This window comes from Salmo salar, chromosome 12 (genome assembly GCF_965601325.2).
Source record: "Salmo salar chromosome 12, fSalSal1, whole genome shotgun sequence".
Taxonomy (NCBI): Eukaryota; Metazoa; Chordata; class Actinopteri; order Salmoniformes; family Salmonidae; genus Salmo; species Salmo salar.
The window spans coordinates 30,023,726-30,040,922 of NC_138302.1; the positions used below are offsets into that span (position 1 = coordinate 30,023,726).

Consider the following 17,197-nt stretch of genomic DNA (forward strand, 5'->3'; position numbering starts at 1 on the left):
TGGAAGGATGAGTCATTTTACAGTCCCATAGAATATATACTTTGAGTGTATGTATTGAATAACAACAACAACAAGAAAGGACGCGAGCGATGACTCATCTGTTAAGCTCTGTTGGTCGGTATGTTCAGTCACTCCTAAAGGCCTCTTCATTGGACATAGTTGTCAAATCAGTGACTAATGACTTCTTTTTAGTGAGTTGCTTAAATTCTGACGTTAGTGTCACGTTATCATGAAACCATAATCTTATCACCAAACATTAATTAGCCCATCAGTTGCATGTCTGGCTAACGTTGACCTGGCAGCATGATTAGGCTGCCATCAATTAATGCTGACTATGAATTAGTGAGCCAGTGGGAAGTCTGTTCAAAGGCAACTACAGTAATTTGAAATGTAAAAGAGTTAGGGAGGCTAAACAGGGCTTAAAGAGATGTATGTATGATGTTCCAATTAGAAAATACTATACAGTACATCTTCACTGTTGGGTTTAGTCTCATGTATCATAATAATCATTTACACTGGGGCAGCAATATTTAACATCTGTCACTGGTAGACAAGCAGCGCTTTGTACGTCATTTGATAGCAATATCTGACTTATGCAAATTACGTATACATCCAATCTTCATGAAGGGACTGGTTCTAGGTACAGAGGTACGAAAGCCAGTGAGAATGACCAGAATGAACTGCTCTGAGAACATTGGTGACACCATTGAGAGGCGGGGAGAGGCAGTGGGAGGGACTCTGACAATGATGAATGAGAATAGTCTGATACAGACGATGGAAGATCATTGCAGAGAGAGAGAGAGAGAGAGAGAGACAGAGAGAGAGAGAGAGACAGAGAGAGAGAGAGAGAGAGAGAGAGAGAGAGAGAGAGAGAGAGAGAGAGACAGAGAGAGAGAGACAGAGAGAGAGAGAGAGAGAGAGAGAGAGAGAGAGAGAGAGAGAGAGAGGAGAGAGAGAGAGAGAGAGACAGAGAGAGAGAGAGAGAGAGAGAGAGAGACAGAGAGAGAGAGAGAGACAGAGAGAGAGAGAGACAGAGAGAGGAGAGAGAGACAGAGAGAGAGAGAGAGAGAGAGAGAGAGAGAGAGAGAGAGAGAGAGAGAGAGACAGAGAGAGAGAGAGAGAGAGAGACAGAGAGAGAGAGAGGAGAGAGAGAGAGAGAGAGAGAGAGAGAGAGAGAGAGAGAGAGAGAGAGAGAAACACACAGCCCAGACGGGATGTAACATAGACTGGGAGATAAAACACCATCAATCTCATCCTGGCGACATCCCCAAAATATCCTTGAACATTCTCCACTGGCTCGTTGTCTGTCCGTACTTCAAGTGTTACTCGGGTTGGAAAACTGAAGCTGTGATGTAACAGGGCTCTATTTTGGCTCCATGGTAGAGCCCCTGAGGGCCCGGCCTACATGATGGCGCAGGTGAAGCCACAGCACTCCTTCAGCAGGGACAGGCCCGTCTTGGTGAAGGGGGACGAGGTCTGCTGGGCCCTGGACTTTAGCCGTCTGGCTGGAATCTGACCTGGGGAAGAGGAGGTGGAGTCAGTCAGAGGATATGGGGATGTACCAGGTGTAGCACTGGTGATGCTGTAGTAGATCAGACATAATGACACACACATTCAGACTCACCCAGACACAAGGGTATGCAGACACATGCATGCACACACACGACTGATATGAGGTGAATACACGCTGATGAAAATAAATGTTGCTCAGTGGGGAGCCAGTTCAAATATAGTTGAAGTCGGAAGTTTACATACACCTTAGCCAAATACATTTAAACTCAGTTTTTCACAATCCCTGACATTTAATCCTAGTAAAACTTCCCTGTCTTAGATCAGTTAGGATCACCACTTTATTTTAAGAATGTGAAATGTCACAATAATAGTACAGAGAATTATTTATTTCAGCTTTTATTTCTTTCATCACATTTCCAGTGGGTCAGAAGTTTACATACACTCAATTAGTATTTGGTAGCATTGCATTTAAATTGTTTAACGTGGGTCAAACGTTTTGGGTAGCCTTCCACAAGCTTCCCACAATAAGTTGAGTGAGTTTGGCCCATTCCTCCTGACAGAGCTGGTGTAACTGAGTCAGGTTTGTAGGTCTCCTTGCTCGCACACGCTTTTTCAGTTCTACAAACACATTTTCTATAGGTTGGAGGTCAGGGCTTTGTGATGGCCACTCCAATACCTTGACTTTGTTGTCCTTAAGCCATTTTTCCACAACTTTGGAAGTAAGCTTGGGGTCATTGTCCATTTGGAAGACCCATTTGCGACCAAGCTTTAACTTCCTGACTGATGTCTTGAGATGTTGTTTCAATATATCCACATCATTTTCCTTTCCTCATGATGCCATCTATTTTGTGAAGTGCACCAGTCCCTCCTGCAGAAAATCACTCCCACAACATGATGCTACCACCCCCGAGGGATGGTGTTCTTCGGCTTGCAAGCCTCCCCCTTTTTCCTCCAAACATAACAATGGTAATTATGGCCTATTTTTGTTTCATCAGACCAGAGGACATTTCTCCAAAAAGTACGATCTTTGTCCCCATGTGCAGTTGCAAACCGTAGTCTGGCTTTTTATATGGCGGTTTTGGAGCAGTGGCTTCTTCCTTGCTGAGCGGCCTTTCAGGTTATGTCGATATAGGACTCATTTGACTGTGGATATAGATATTTTTGTACCTGTTTCCTCCAGCATCTTCACAAGGTCCTTTGCTGTTGTTCTGGGATTAATTTGCACTTTTCGCACCAAAGTACATTGATCTCTAGGAGACAGAACGCGTCTCCTTCCTGAGCGGTATGACGGCTGCGTGGTCCCATGGTGTTTATACTTGCGTACTATTGTTTGTACAGATGAACGCGGTACCTTCAGGCATTTGGAAATTGCTCCCAAGGATGAACCAGACTTGTGGAGGTCTACAATTTATTTTCTGAGGTCTTGGCTGATTTCTTTTGATTTTCCCATGATGTCAAGCAAAGAGGCACTGAGTTTGAAGGTAGACCTTGAAATACATCCACAGGTACACCTCCAATTGACTCAAATTATGTCAATTAGCCTATCAGAAGCTTCTAAAGCCATGACATTATTTTCGGGAATTTTCCAAGCTGTTTAAAGGCACGGTCAACTTAGTGTATGTAAACTTCTGACCCACTGGAATTGTGATACAGTGAATTTTAAGTGAAATAATCTGTCTGTAAACAATTGTTGGAAAAATTACTTGTGTCATGCACAAAGTAGAAGTCCTAACCGACTTGCCAAAACTATAGTTTGTTAACAAGAAATGTGTGGAGTGTTTGAAAAAGAGTTTTAATGACTCCAACCTAAGTGTATGTAAACTTCCGACTTCAGCTGTATGTATTCATTTTTGTGGGTGAAATCCATAATTTCATAAATAAATGCTTCTGTCGTGAAGAAAGAATTGAACAAGAAAGAGGCGCATAACTGTCCAAAGAAATCGCCATCAAATCAAGGTCACTGACTATTACTGTATCAAAGCGAATACCTGAAAACGTTGAGACATACAATTGAGCATTTGAATGGAAAATAATAACACTCACTATGACGCACTATTACTACACACACCTTTCTTCTTGGAGTTTCTGGGGAACCTAGACTGGAGGAAATCAGCCATTTCTTTGTCCTCCTCCCTTTCCCTGTAGAGTAGGAGAGAAAGATGGATGAGTGGAATTTCAAACTCTACATTTTTGTCTGTTCCTACTAGCGATGACTCAGACTCCATATCCATTTACCCTAACAAACTTGTGCATGTACAGTGGGATCTAGGGTTTCACAGCACACTGTCCCCTAGACTAAAACACAGAGGTTTTATTTCAACAGTAAGAAAATCTGAGAACGGAGATGTTCCCTGTGGTTTGTATGTAACTGAGTTGAAGGCTTGTATTTCTGACAGGATGTCATTGGAGACCATACCAATAAGGGGGGGGGGGGGGGGGGACAAGACAGATGTATCAGAGTTCTGTAACATAGGTGGTTCAGAACCACGCTCCTGTGATGACCTGGTCTGAGACCTGACGACTTACTGTACATTGGCACCCCAAGGTAATGCCTAAGCTTTAGCTCAGAGGGCTAAAAGTGTTCTGGTGAGCATGACACCTGGTTTCGAACCCCAGTCGTTCACACTTGCCTTAGCCTCTCAAACTCCACATCGTCAACAAGGAAATCTCTGGTCTCCACCAGCTTGTGAATCTGCTGGAGAAGATCCTCCTCTTTCTGTCTGTCCTCATTGGACTTGTCATTGTCTGTAACAGAAAATATGTTATGATGATCAGGGGTTAAAGTGGGATTTTGTCAGTGGTGGATTTCAAACTGCTGCCACATTCAGGGTCTTTTTCACGATGATTTGACCAATAAAATCAGATATTTATTAGATGTCAAGACCCCTAACTTTAACCCCTAACCCCTAACCCATCTTAAGGTGATAGGAGTTTGTTCTCCCACCAAATTAACCACTGTTGACAATGGAGATATATACATATATTTATGTATTTCATTTTTAGGGAAACATTTCTTACAGGGTGGATTGAGTTTGATCACTTTGGTCATGATAATGTATGATTACACAGTGTCTGATTCCTCACGTTGATATAACACATGACTCTGCTGTGCTTGGTGAAGAATTTAATGATCTCACTTAGGACTGGATTTAATCTGTAGTGCTGAAGAGCTGCGCTACAGGGTGATAGAAATTTAAAGGTAATGTTCCCGTGTTAGACGAGACTGCATTCACGGTAAGCGCTGCATATGTTGGCTCAATAGGAAATTACCGTTACCTTTAAATTGCGCTAGAGCGCTGAACTTCAGCGATAGGGATTGAATTCAGCCCTTAATCATTATGTTACAGCACTCACAACCCATGCAAAATCAGAAACCAGAAAATCCACAACAATTTACACATCATACAAAGACAACATACGTTTTATGAAGCACAAATGATTTTAGGTCCCACATGCAGTGTATACATTTTGACAAAAGAAACAGATCACCAGATGCAATTTTCTGCTTACATTCTCATCAAAGTTCACATGTGTAATGGCATTATCTTCACAGAACCCACTAAATCAACTCCAAACCCAGGATAGAGGGGCTGAGTGAATGTGGTCTGGATTCTACGGAGGAGGGTTATAGAGACACTGTAGAAAGATAGAATTCCTGCCTTGTGGTCCAGGTACACTCCTTCTCTGGAAGAGCAGGGGACAGGGATATCAGTCTGTTTATCATCGTGGTAGAAAGAGCATCCGTAGCGAGAGCAGATTAAACAGCAGGATGAGATCATTCTTCCCAAACAAAGTCTCAGTCTTTTCTGCCGATCCCTTTATATGAGACCACCCCATCCATGTCCCAGTTTACCTCCCAGTAGCAGGCTCCAGACAGACCCTCCTTACACAGCACCTGGGGGTAGAAGGTAAATCGGTCTGGATGGTTAGGATATTGTCACATCTCCATGTCACATCTCTGTTCCCCACAAACAGATACAGTTTGTTGTGTTAAGATATATTGTGAGCTGATCATATCCAGATATATGGGAAATTTCCTCCTCCAGCACATCCTCCAGTCGTTGTTTTAGTCCGGAGACTGATTTCTTTACATCCTCAAAGGAGACATGTTGGTTGACAGGGATGCTGGTTAAGGCTTCAGATCCAGGAGGGACACAGAGACACTCGACATTCTGGAGGAAATGGATGTGATCTTCAGTTTCCTCCAGCTCAGTATCTCTCCTCCTCAGCTCAGCCACCTCCTGCTTCAGTTGCTCCAATTGCTCTTCAGCCAGAATTCCTTTCGCCCTCTCTCGGGCTCTGATCAGCTCCGTCATCTCAGAGTATTATATCGTGATATTTGACATTGATGATATATCGTGATGTGCAAGACAATACTCTAATCAAAACTGTGCAGTTTTATCAGTTAAGCTGTATCAATATGTTGAAAATTAAGTCTAAATGAATGAACTATGCCTTATTTTTTCGCCACATGAGGATTCATTCATGAGAATGTGACAATAATATTGTTAATAAGTACAACAATTGCACAGTCTGGAATGATTTAGTCATTAACGGCCCAAAGCGATTAGATCGGATATCGCGATATTTGGAGTAGCATACCATCTTCCCAAATATTGACCAACCCTAATGGGTATGTGTCACGTCCTGGCCAGTATAAGGGTTAATTAGTATTGTAGTTTGGTCAGGACGTGGCAGAGGGTATTCGTTTTATGTGGTTCGGGGTGGTGTGTTTGTTAAAAGGGTGTTTGATTTAGTATTTCCGGGTTTTGGTTTATGTTTAGGTATTTCTATGTTTAGTCTAGTGTGTCTGGTTCTATGTTGAGTTAATTGGGGTTGGACTTCCAATTGAAGGCAGCTGTTTGGTGTTGCCTTTGATTGGAAGTCCTATATTAGTTGGGTGTGTTTGTCTTGTATTTTGTGGGAGATTGTTCTGTGTTTCGCCTTGTGCCTTACCAGACTGTTTTTGTTGATCGTTCGTGGTTTGTTATTTTTGTACGTTCATTTTGAAAGCAAATAAACATCAAGATGAGCCTGCACATACCTGCTGCGTTTTGGTCTTCCTTCACCGATGACAACCGTGACAGTATGCTTGTAATCATTAAGGACTGGGGAGTTTTTCAGGATAAAAATAAATGGAGTTTATATGGATTTTATACCTATTTTCTGTATAAATAGCCTCTAAAATACATGTAAACAGATCATAAATGTCTCCATTTTTGTTTTCTTGGAAAGCTGTGAGCTTTTATATGATACAATATCAATACTTGTTGCATTTACAACAAGTACTGATAAGTCCTATCATCAACTGATATGAGCCAGTGCATGGCTGTGGATTGACTGCATTGTTTGAATGGAATGTTGCCATATTGGCAGTTAATTGGCTACCTTTATGGAATCGTTCCTCTAAAACTGGCTAGCTAACAAACATAGGCTACTGTGCAGAGAAACTCTTAAATATCTTTATTTTACACAGTGGTTGTGTTCCAAAATGCGCATTTACGTTCGGCGTTCTCCCGTTGTTTCTAGGGTGATCTTCCAAGAACACCTGAGACAGCATACTGTCTAGTATGGGAGAACGCCGAGCACTTAAAATCCATAGAAAATGTACTTTGACGTGACCTCTAACCTAAACGGGAAACTGCAGTGTCGACAAAGCTAGCTTTTATGTTAGCTAGCTACGTCTGTTTACATTGTAGCCAATGTGGCAGCGCGAGCAACTAGTGCTAGCAATTCAGTGAACAACTATCCCAGAATGGAAATATTGAACAAGAATAACAAGTAAAAAAGTAACAGAATCGATTTTCTAAAGTACCTGTTAGTGAATTAAGCTGATATCTTATCACAGCACTGGCAAACCATGGTTGACCAACTCCCTGACCAAAATGGCTGATAACAAAGTTCATGTCTATTCTAGTACTCTAATTCCTAATTCTATGATAGTATCTCTCCCTCAAGTTGATATTAACACATGACTCTGTTTTGCTGAAGCATCATTGTAATAATTATTTACAAATTATACAGCTGTTACGTTTTGTTCTTGGTGAAGGGACTACTTAATAATTATTTTACAGCACAACAACCCATGAAAAATCAGAAATCAGAAGATCCACAACAATTTACACAAATCACAGGATACAAAGACAACATCAGTTTCAAATGAATTTACCCAGAGTCAGAAAGGTCACACATGCAGTGGATACAATTAGACAAGAGAAATAGATGGATAAACAATTTTTGTTAGATAATACTTCCAGATCACAAGATGCAATTGCTTGAAGCAGGTCTATGTTATTATCAAAGTTCATATCTGTGTGAATGCCAGTATCTCCAAATCTGCTTCGTTGCAAATCCAATTATCAGGCCTAAACCCAAACCCAGGATAAAGGGGCTGAGTGAATATGGTCTGGACTCTATGGAGGAGGGTCATTGTGTCAGAGACGCCATAGAAGGACAGAGTTCCTTCCTTGTGGTCCTTTATATGAGATGGCTATACAAACTGACCCATCCCCATCCCAGTTTACCTCCCAGTAGCAGGCTTCAGACAGACCCTCCCTACACAGCACCTGGGGGTAGAAGGTAAATCTGTGTGGATGGTCAGGATATTCCAACAACTGACACTAGTCCCATTTCACATTCCTGTTCCCCACCGACAGATACAGTTGGTTATGTGCTGTGTTGGGATCCAACGTAAGATGAACATTTCCAGATATCTTGGCCATTTCCTTCTCTAATACATCCTCCAGTCGTTCTTTTAGTCCGGAGGCTGATTTCTTCACATCTTCAAAGGAGACATGTCGGTCGACAACGCTAGGTAAGGCTTCAGATTCAGGAGTGACACAGAGAGACTGGACAGTCTGGAGAAAATGGATGTGATCCTCAGTTTCCTCCAGCTCAGTATCTCTCCTCCTCAGCTCAGCCACCTCCTGCTCCAGTACCGCCAATCGCTCTTCAACATGAATCCCTTTAGCCCTCTCCCGGGCTATGATCAGCTTCTTCACCTCACTTCTTCACCACCTTTTTCTCAATGGAGCAGATCATGCTAGTAAAGATACTTTCACTGTTCTTCATCGCACACTGTGTAGAGCGCTTGAGTGACTTCATAGTCTTTCTTACATTATTCTTCTCCTTCTTTATCCCATGGATTCTCTGCTGGTATTTCTTCCCCAACTCCCTCTGTTTCGCAATCTTTTCTGCTGCAAATGATACTGTTTCATGGCCTTTATGTTCATCTAACAAACACTGATAACAGATAAACTGCTGATCTGAGCGGCAGTAAACCTCTAGTAGTTTATCATGATGAGAGCAGATTTTCTCCTGTAGCTGTGTGGTGGCTGGAACCAACTAGTGCTTCTTAAAGGTAGGAGATCCATAGTGAGGCTTGAGGTGAGTCTCACAGTAAGAGGCCAGACACACCAGACAGGACTTGACAGCTTTGAGTTTTCTCCCAGAGCAAAAATCACACTCCACATCTCCAGGTTCAGCATAACAGTGAGATGGAGGAGCAGGTTGGAGTCCTGTTTTCAGGTTCTCCACTCAGTCAGACAACAGAGTGTTTTTCTTCAGAACAGGCCTTTGGATAAATATTTCCATACACAGGAGGCAACTGTAGAAACCCTTGTGGTCATCCTGATCCCAGATGCCATCAATACAGCCCATACAGTAGCTGTGTCCACATGAAGTAGTCACTGGGTCCTTTAGTAGATCCAGACAGATCGAACAACTGATCGAGTCCCTGGCTGTTGCCATTTTGCTGCCCCGACTAACAGACTGAGCAGCAGAGTATGAAAGATAGGTATCGTTTCTCGAGAAATGTTTGTGCTTATGACACAATGCCACATCCTGGTTCTGTGAGTACTCTTAACCTGTAGAGGGTGTGGTGTTGGACAGAGAACAGGAAGAGATCACCTCTGATTGGACAGACAATCTTCATTGCCATTTAGTGCCATTTTTACAGTATGCCTGCCATTTAACTATCTACACTCCACTGCACCTTAGTCTGCAGTTCAAGACCTCAGAGTAGTTGACCTCTCCATCCAAAGCACTATTTGCATTCAGGGGCATTTTCATGATGATGTAAGCATCAAAATCAGACATATATTCTATTAGATGAGTCAAAAAGCTCTGGATATCCAGTTCTGTCATATGGTGATAGGAGCAGCGTTCCTTTTGGATGTAGTTTAGTTAAAGTCTTAAAATACCTTTTAGTCTTGGTCACATTTTAGCCATTTCGTCCTTTGTTAGTTTTAGTTATTATCAATCAACTAAAACTCTGGACAATTTTTGTCTAGTTTTAATCACAGCCATTTTAGTCACATAATAGTCTGTGCATTTTTCCCATATTAAATAATGAATATTTAGGCTACCTCTAACTTCCATTGTGCACATTCCAATAGCCTTGTCCAACTAGGCCTACTATACCCTCCTACCTTAGCTGGCAACATTGATATTGTGGCAGATTATAACCAATGGCAGCATAATTAACTATATAGGCCATAAAGCCATGGCTAAAGGTTAAACAATTTAAAGCTCTGATTTTCTCCCCATCATAACCACCAAGGAGGGTAAATAACAGTGGTTTCTTGAAAAGGGGAGAATTTATGCTTTCCAAAAAGGACAGAAGTTTTACTTTAATCCTAATATTGAAATAGCATTAGTTTTCCCCTACTATTCAACAAATAACACTCGTTTTTCCCATAGGAAAAATGCAACCTCAACACTCATTAGCAGTCCACGGTGCGAGAGCAGCAACACTGACGGATGAATAACAGCGCTCATGGGAAAATAAAGCGTCTGATGTGATCAAAGCAAAAATAACCTACATGAAAGAAAGAGAGAGAGGAAAGAGTAAACATTGTTTCTAGTTGAGGTTAATTACAAGTCAAGTGTCCTGGCACCTGACCTTGCAACCAAGGTAAAGTTGGTTATATATTCACATATTCGGACATTCAACAGACAACGCCATGTCTAGGTCCAAGAGGCTTCTAAACAGCTTCTACCCTCAATAAGACTCCTGATCACCTAATCAAATGGCTACCCAGACTATTTTCAATTGCCTCACCCTCTCTTTTACACTGTTGCTACTCTCTGTTATCATCTATGCATTGTCACTTTAATAACTCATCCTACATGTACATATTACCTCAACTAACCGGTGCCCCCGCACATTGACTCTGTACCGGTACCCCCTGTATATAGTCACGCTATTGTTATTTTACTGCTGCTCTTTAATTACTTGTTCGTTTTATTTCTCATTCTTCTCCGTATTTTAAACTGCATTGTTGATTAGGGGCTCGTAAGTAAGCATTTCACTGTAAGGTCTACACCTGTTGTATTCGGCGCATCTGACTAATACAATTTGATTTGATTCAACAGAAATTCAACAGATATTCGTCAAATTGGGCTGATCTGACCGGCTCTCCCACACAGTTCCCAGGGGGTCACTTCAGTCACTCGTCAATATTTTGAACTGATGCGAAGCCATGTCTCGCAACTAGAAACAATAATGTTTACTCGCTCTACTCTGTCTTGCGCCGCGGTACGCATATCAAATTCTTGTCTCGTCACTATTTCTTTGACTAAAATGAAAAGTAATTTGTTATAGTTATCGTTTTTTTCCCCAGGGAATGTTGTCTCGTTATCATCATAGTTTTAGTCAGGAGCAATTGTTTGTTGAGTATTTTTCTTCATACTTATTGCTGATGAAATTAACACCAATTTAACCCGTTGAAAGTGGATATGTTTCACTTGAGTATTCCATGTTAATAGGGAAACATTGTTTAAATGGTGGTTTTAGTTTGATCACTTCTATAATGATAATGTATACAGTATCTATTCACAGGACTCTGCTGTGCTGAAGCATCATTTTTATAATTATGTACAAATTATACAGCTATTACATTTCGTGCATGGTGAAGGGACTACTGACCGCCTTTATAAAATCTATGTATCATATAATGTTTGTCATAAGCTGTCAAAAGTAGTTGGCATTTGTTATGAGTCATGGCATGAGATGTTATCAAACCAGTTATAATGGTTGTTAAAAATGACTGTTCATCCTGTTTTCATATGCTCTAATGTAATAACAACTGTTACTACACAGTCTGAATGACAACTTATGTCATATGTTATTACATGCTACATAAGAGCAGTGGTGGAAAAAGTACCCAATTGTCATACTTGAGTAAAAGTAAAGATACCTTAATAATAGAAAATGACTCAAGCAAAAGTGAAAGTCACCCAGTAAAATATTACTTGAGTAAAAGTCTAAAACTATTTTGTTTAAAATATACTTAAGTATCAAAAGTAAATGTAATTGTTAAAATATACTTAAGTATCAAAAGTAAAAGTCTAAATCATTTCAAATGTCAAATTCCTTATATTAAGCAATCCAGAAGGCATCATTTTCATATATTTTTAAATGTACGGCTAGCCAGTGGCACGCTCCAACACTAAGACATCATTTACAAACGAAGCATGTGTTTAGTGAATCCGTCAGATCAAAGGCAGTAAGTAGGGATGACCAGGGATGGTCTCTTGGTGAATTAGACAATTTTCCTGCCCTGCTAAGCATTAAAAATGTAACAAGTACTTTTGGGAGTAAGGGAAAATGTATGGAGTAAAAAGTACATAATTTTCTTGAGGAATGTAGTGAAGTAAAAGTAAAAGTAGTCAAAAATATAAATAGTAAAGTACAGACACCCCCAAAAAATGACTTAAGTAGTGCTTTCAAGTATTTTACTTAAGTACTTTACACCACTGCATAAGAGTCTACATACCAGATGTTATAATAGGGTGTTATGTAATTTACCAACCTTTGTGTCACATTATTACATTGAACGGAATGATGGTTGTCATAACCATGTCATATGCCCTTATAGAATGTGCACAGACACCTTAAGTAAAGTGACAATAATTTGAGGAGTTATAAAATAGCTATGAATGTGCTTACACAACAGGATGATTTGAGAATATGACAAAACCTTTCCATTCAAAGGATCTCCAAGAAACATGGGAAAATGGGAGCACAGATGTACTTATGATTTGAATTTATTTAAAAAAGGACACGTTATAACACTAACAACTTGCCAAGAAAACACAAAAATGTTGAAAAGAAACCGACAACAAAATCAATGTTGCTGCGGCACAACAGGATTTGTGACAGCTGTGAAAAAAAGGAAGTTGCATGTGCAAGCTACAGTAACAATGACAGGTATATTATGAAAAAATGATAGTTAAATCAGGTAAAAGTAGCTAGTTGATGATACAATTGCAACATTTCATTGGCCCACCGATGGCTATCTAGCTAACTTCACTAGCTACAGGTGGAATTAAGCACATTTCACATTAACTTCCTCTTTCATTTACACTTTAAATGCAATTACCTTTACGGGATCGGTGTCCCTATACCGGGTCGGTTGAGCTAACATGCGCTGATGTGATTAGCATGATGTTGTAAGTAACAGCAAACTTTCTTATATGGGCAGAAAGCTTAAATTCTTGTTAATCTAACTGCAATGTCCAATTTACAGTAGCTATTACAGTGAAAAAATACCATGCTATTGTTTGAGGAGAGTGCACAACAACAAAAAACCTCTGAAGGTAAATAATGTACTTACATTCAGTAATCTTGCTCTGATTTGTCATCCTGAGGGTTCTAGAGATAAAATGTAGCATAGGTTTGTTTGATAAAATACATTTTTATATTCAAATGTAGGAACTGGATTCTACAGTTTGAACCCCTGCTGTCTCTGGCTCCACACCCACCCTGCCCGGACATCTAGATGTGTGAAAGTTAGTGTACAGTTGTGGCCAAAAGTTTTGAGAATGACACAAATATTAATTTCCACAAAGTTTGCTACTTCAGTGTCTTTAGATATTTTTGTCAGATGTTACTATGGAATACAGAAGTATAATTACAAGCATTTCATAAGTGTCAAAGGCTTATATTGACAATTACATGAAGTTGATGCAAAGAGCCAATATTTGCAGTGTTGACCCTTCTTTTTCAAGACCTCTGCAATCCGCCCTGGCATGCTGTCAAATAACTTCTGGGCCACCTCCTGACTGATGGCAGCCCATTCTTGGATAATCAATGCTTGGAGTTTGTCAGAATTTATGGGTTTTTGTTTGTCCACCCGCCTCTTGAGGATTGACCACAAGTTCTCAATGGGATTAAGGTCTGGGGAGTTTCCTGGCCATGGACCCAAAATATCGATGTTTTGTTCCCCGAGCCACTTAGTTATCACTTTTGCCTTATGGCAAGGTGCTCCATCATGCTGGAAAAGGCATTGTTCGTCACCAAACTGTTCCTGGATGGTTGGGAGAAGTTGCTCTCGGAGGATGTGTTGGTACCATTCTTTATTCATGGCTGTGTTCTTAGGCAAAATTGTGGGTGAGCCCACTCCCTTGGCTAAGAAGCAACCCCACACATGAATGGTCTCAGGATGCTTTACTGTTGGCATGACACAGGTCTGATGGTAGCACTCACCTTGTCTTCTCTGGACAAGCTTTTTTTCCGGATGCCCCAAACAATCGGAAAGGGGATTCATCAGAGAAATGACTTTACCCCAGTCCTCAGCAGTCCAATCCCTGTACCTTTTGCAGAATATCAGTCTGTCCCTGATGTTTTTCCCGGAGAGAAGTGGCTTCTTGCTGCCATTCTTGACACCAGGCCATCCTCCAAAAGTCTTCAACTCACTGTGCGTGCAGATGCACTCACACCTGCCTGCTGCCATTCCTGAGCAAGCTCTGTACTGGTGGTGCCCCGATCCCGCAGCTGAATCAAATTTAGGAGACGGTCCTGGCGCTTGCTGGACTTTCTTGGGTGACCTGAAGCCTTCTTCACAACAATTGAACCGCTCTCCTTGAAGTTCTTGATGATCCGATAAATGGTTGATTTAGGTGCAATCTTACTGGCAGCAATATCCTTGCCTGTGAAGCCCTTTTGTGCAAAGCTATGATGACGGCACGTGTTTCCTTGCAGGTAACCATGGTTGACAGAGGAAGAACAATGATTCCAAGCACCACCCTCCTTTTGAAGCTTCCAGTCTGTTATTCGAACTCAGTCAGCATGACAGAGTGATCTCCAGCCTTGTCCTCGTCAACACTCACACCTGTGGTAACAAGAGAATCACTGACATGATGTCAGCTGGTTCTTTTGTGGCAGGGCTGAAATGCAGTAGAAATGTTTTTGGGGGATTCAGTTCATTTGCATGGCAAAGAGGGACTTTGCAATTAATTGCAATTCATCTGATCACTCTTCATAACATTCCGGAGTATATGCAAATTGCCATCATACAAACTGAGGCAGCAGACTTTGTGAAAATTAAAATTTGTGTCATTCTCAAAACCTTTGCCCATGACTGTATAAGCTAATGATCCATCATGTATGACATTCCTGGGAGTGTGTAAACTTACATTTTATGTTACCATATCATTTTTGTATGTTCTCTATAGTTATGTACTTGAAAATGTATCAATTGACCAATTCGGCACATTTGGGCAGACTTGATACAAAATATTGTGCAGTATTGCAATGCTTCACTGGATCAATCTGAAACTTTACACACACGTCTAAATTATGCCTAAACAGCAATATTATATTATGGCCTTTCTCTTGCATTTCAAGATGATGGATAAAAAAAATTGAAAAGTTTTTTTTGTTTGTATTATCTTTTACCAGATCTAATGTGTTACATTCTCCTACATTAATTTCACAAACTTCCATGTGTTTCCTTTCAAATGGTATCAAGAATATGAATATCCTTGCTTCAGATCCTGAGCTACACTCAGATTTTGGTATGTAATTTTAGGCGAAAATTGAAAAAAAGGGTCCGATCCTTAAAATAAAAAAATATATATTTTTTACCTTAATACACGTCATTTAACTCAAGCTAACTAGCCTTATTATTATCCATGTTATTTGCTATAACTAGCTAGGTTTGCCACGAAGAGCCGACATCTCTTCTCTTCTATTTTATGTTAATCCCCATCCTTCTTCCAATTTCAGTGATATGATTCGCTGGCACAAGAGCTCTCAATAACATTTCATTGGATATGTGAAAGTATGTGAAATAATATATTGTGTGATGTTCTGCAAAGTAAGGAAATACTCCTCTACCTAGCAAACTAACTAGCAAGCTAGCAATGGCAATCATGTTAGTATATTACATACTGAGATTACTGTTCTAAAACCTGTTCTTGAGTTGAAAATAATAAATACTGCTATCATTAGCTTCTTTTCTCACTGCCCTGAGTTTAAGACAAGGGTTTAGCTAACCTTTGGTTTAAGGAGAAACATTATAAATAACGCAATAACATTTCCAAGAACCTTTTTGAGGAAAAGAAACGTTGCTTAACTTTCTTCATCAGTCTATAGATAAGGAAAAATGGCAGTTAAGTAGACATTTCTTCTTAAGAAGGTTTTGTGAATCTGGGCCCAGGGGCTGGATTAAAAAAAAGTATGAAATGAATGCACTCCCTACTGTAAGTCACTCTGTATAAGAGTGTCTGCTAAATTATGTAAATGTAAAAATGTGCCCCATCAACGTTAATTTTTGTTGTAAAATTCTATTTGGTTTTAACATGTGTGTTTTCTTGGCAAGTTGTTGACATAATGTGTCATTTTTGTTAAAGTAAATTTTTAATCTTAATTTTAGTAAGTTTTTTAATCTGTGCTCCCATTTGTCCATATTTCTTGGAGATCCTTTGAATGGTAACATTTTGTGATACTCTCAACTCATCACATGGTATAAGCAGATTCATAACTTTTATAACACCTCAAATGAATGTCACTTTACTTAAGGTGTCTGTGCACACTCTATACGGGCATATGACATGGTTATGACAACCATCATTCCATTCAATGTAATAATGTGACACAGAAAGGAGTAAATGACATTACACCCTGTTAAAACATCTGGTATGTATACTCTTATGCAGCATGTAATAACATATGACATAAGTTGTCATGCAGACTGTAAAATAGTAGTTGTTATTAACCGTTGACAGAGCACATGATAACAGGATGAACAGTCATTTTTAAAACCCATTATAATCAGTTTTATAACAGCTCATGCAGTGACTCAACTAATTACAACTTTTTGACAACTTATGACAAAAGTTATAAAGGCTTTGTGTATGCATGCATAAGGAAGTACTTACAGTAACTCTACTTACAGTAAAGTTTGACCAAATAATTATTAAGTGAGGTCAGTAGTCCCTTCACCATGCACAAAATGTAATAGCCGTATAATTTGTATATAATAATACAAATTATGCTTCAGCACAGCAGAGTCCTGTGAAGAGATACTGTATATTTACATTTTAGTCATTTAGCAGACGCTCTTATCCAGAGCGACTTACAGTAGTGAATGCATACATTTCATACATTTTTTTATTTTTTTTGTACTGGTCCCCCATGGGAATCGAACCCACAACCCTGGCGTTGCAAACACCATGCTCTACCAACTGAGCCACACGGGACCATTATTATGACAGAAGTGATCAAACTAAAACCATTCTTTAAACAATGTTTCCCTATTAAAATGGAATACTCTAACGAAATACAGTATATACACTGTCAACAGGGGTGAAATCAGTGGTAGAACAAACTCAATATATAACAGGATGAACAGTCATTTTTAAAACCAATTATAACTGGTTTTATAACATCTCATGCAGT

At 39.9% G+C, this 17,197-nt stretch overlaps 1 protein-coding gene and 1 pseudogene across 1 annotated transcript in view; both read right to left on the reverse strand.

Annotated features, from left to right (window-relative positions):
* Nucleotides 1-1,003: 1,003 nt before the first annotated feature.
* The window catches only part of LOC106564680 (bMERB domain-containing protein 1), a 38,859-nt gene continuing 22,665 nt past the window's right edge, over nucleotides 1,004-17,197 (reverse strand). Inside the window, exons 4-6 of the mRNA XM_082958818.1 lie at nucleotides 4,143-4,257; nucleotides 3,566-3,651; nucleotides 1,004-1,505 (exon numbers count right to left, since the gene is read on the reverse strand). Of these exons, the coding sequence (XP_082814944.1) occupies nucleotides 1,402-1,505; nucleotides 3,566-3,651; nucleotides 4,143-4,257 (305 nt within the window). The 3' untranslated portion in view covers nucleotides 1,004-1,401. The remainder of the gene's footprint in view (nucleotides 1,506-3,565; nucleotides 3,652-4,142; nucleotides 4,258-17,197) is intronic.
* Nucleotides 4,636-9,306, reverse strand: LOC145859432 (E3 ubiquitin/ISG15 ligase TRIM25-like; annotated as a pseudogene).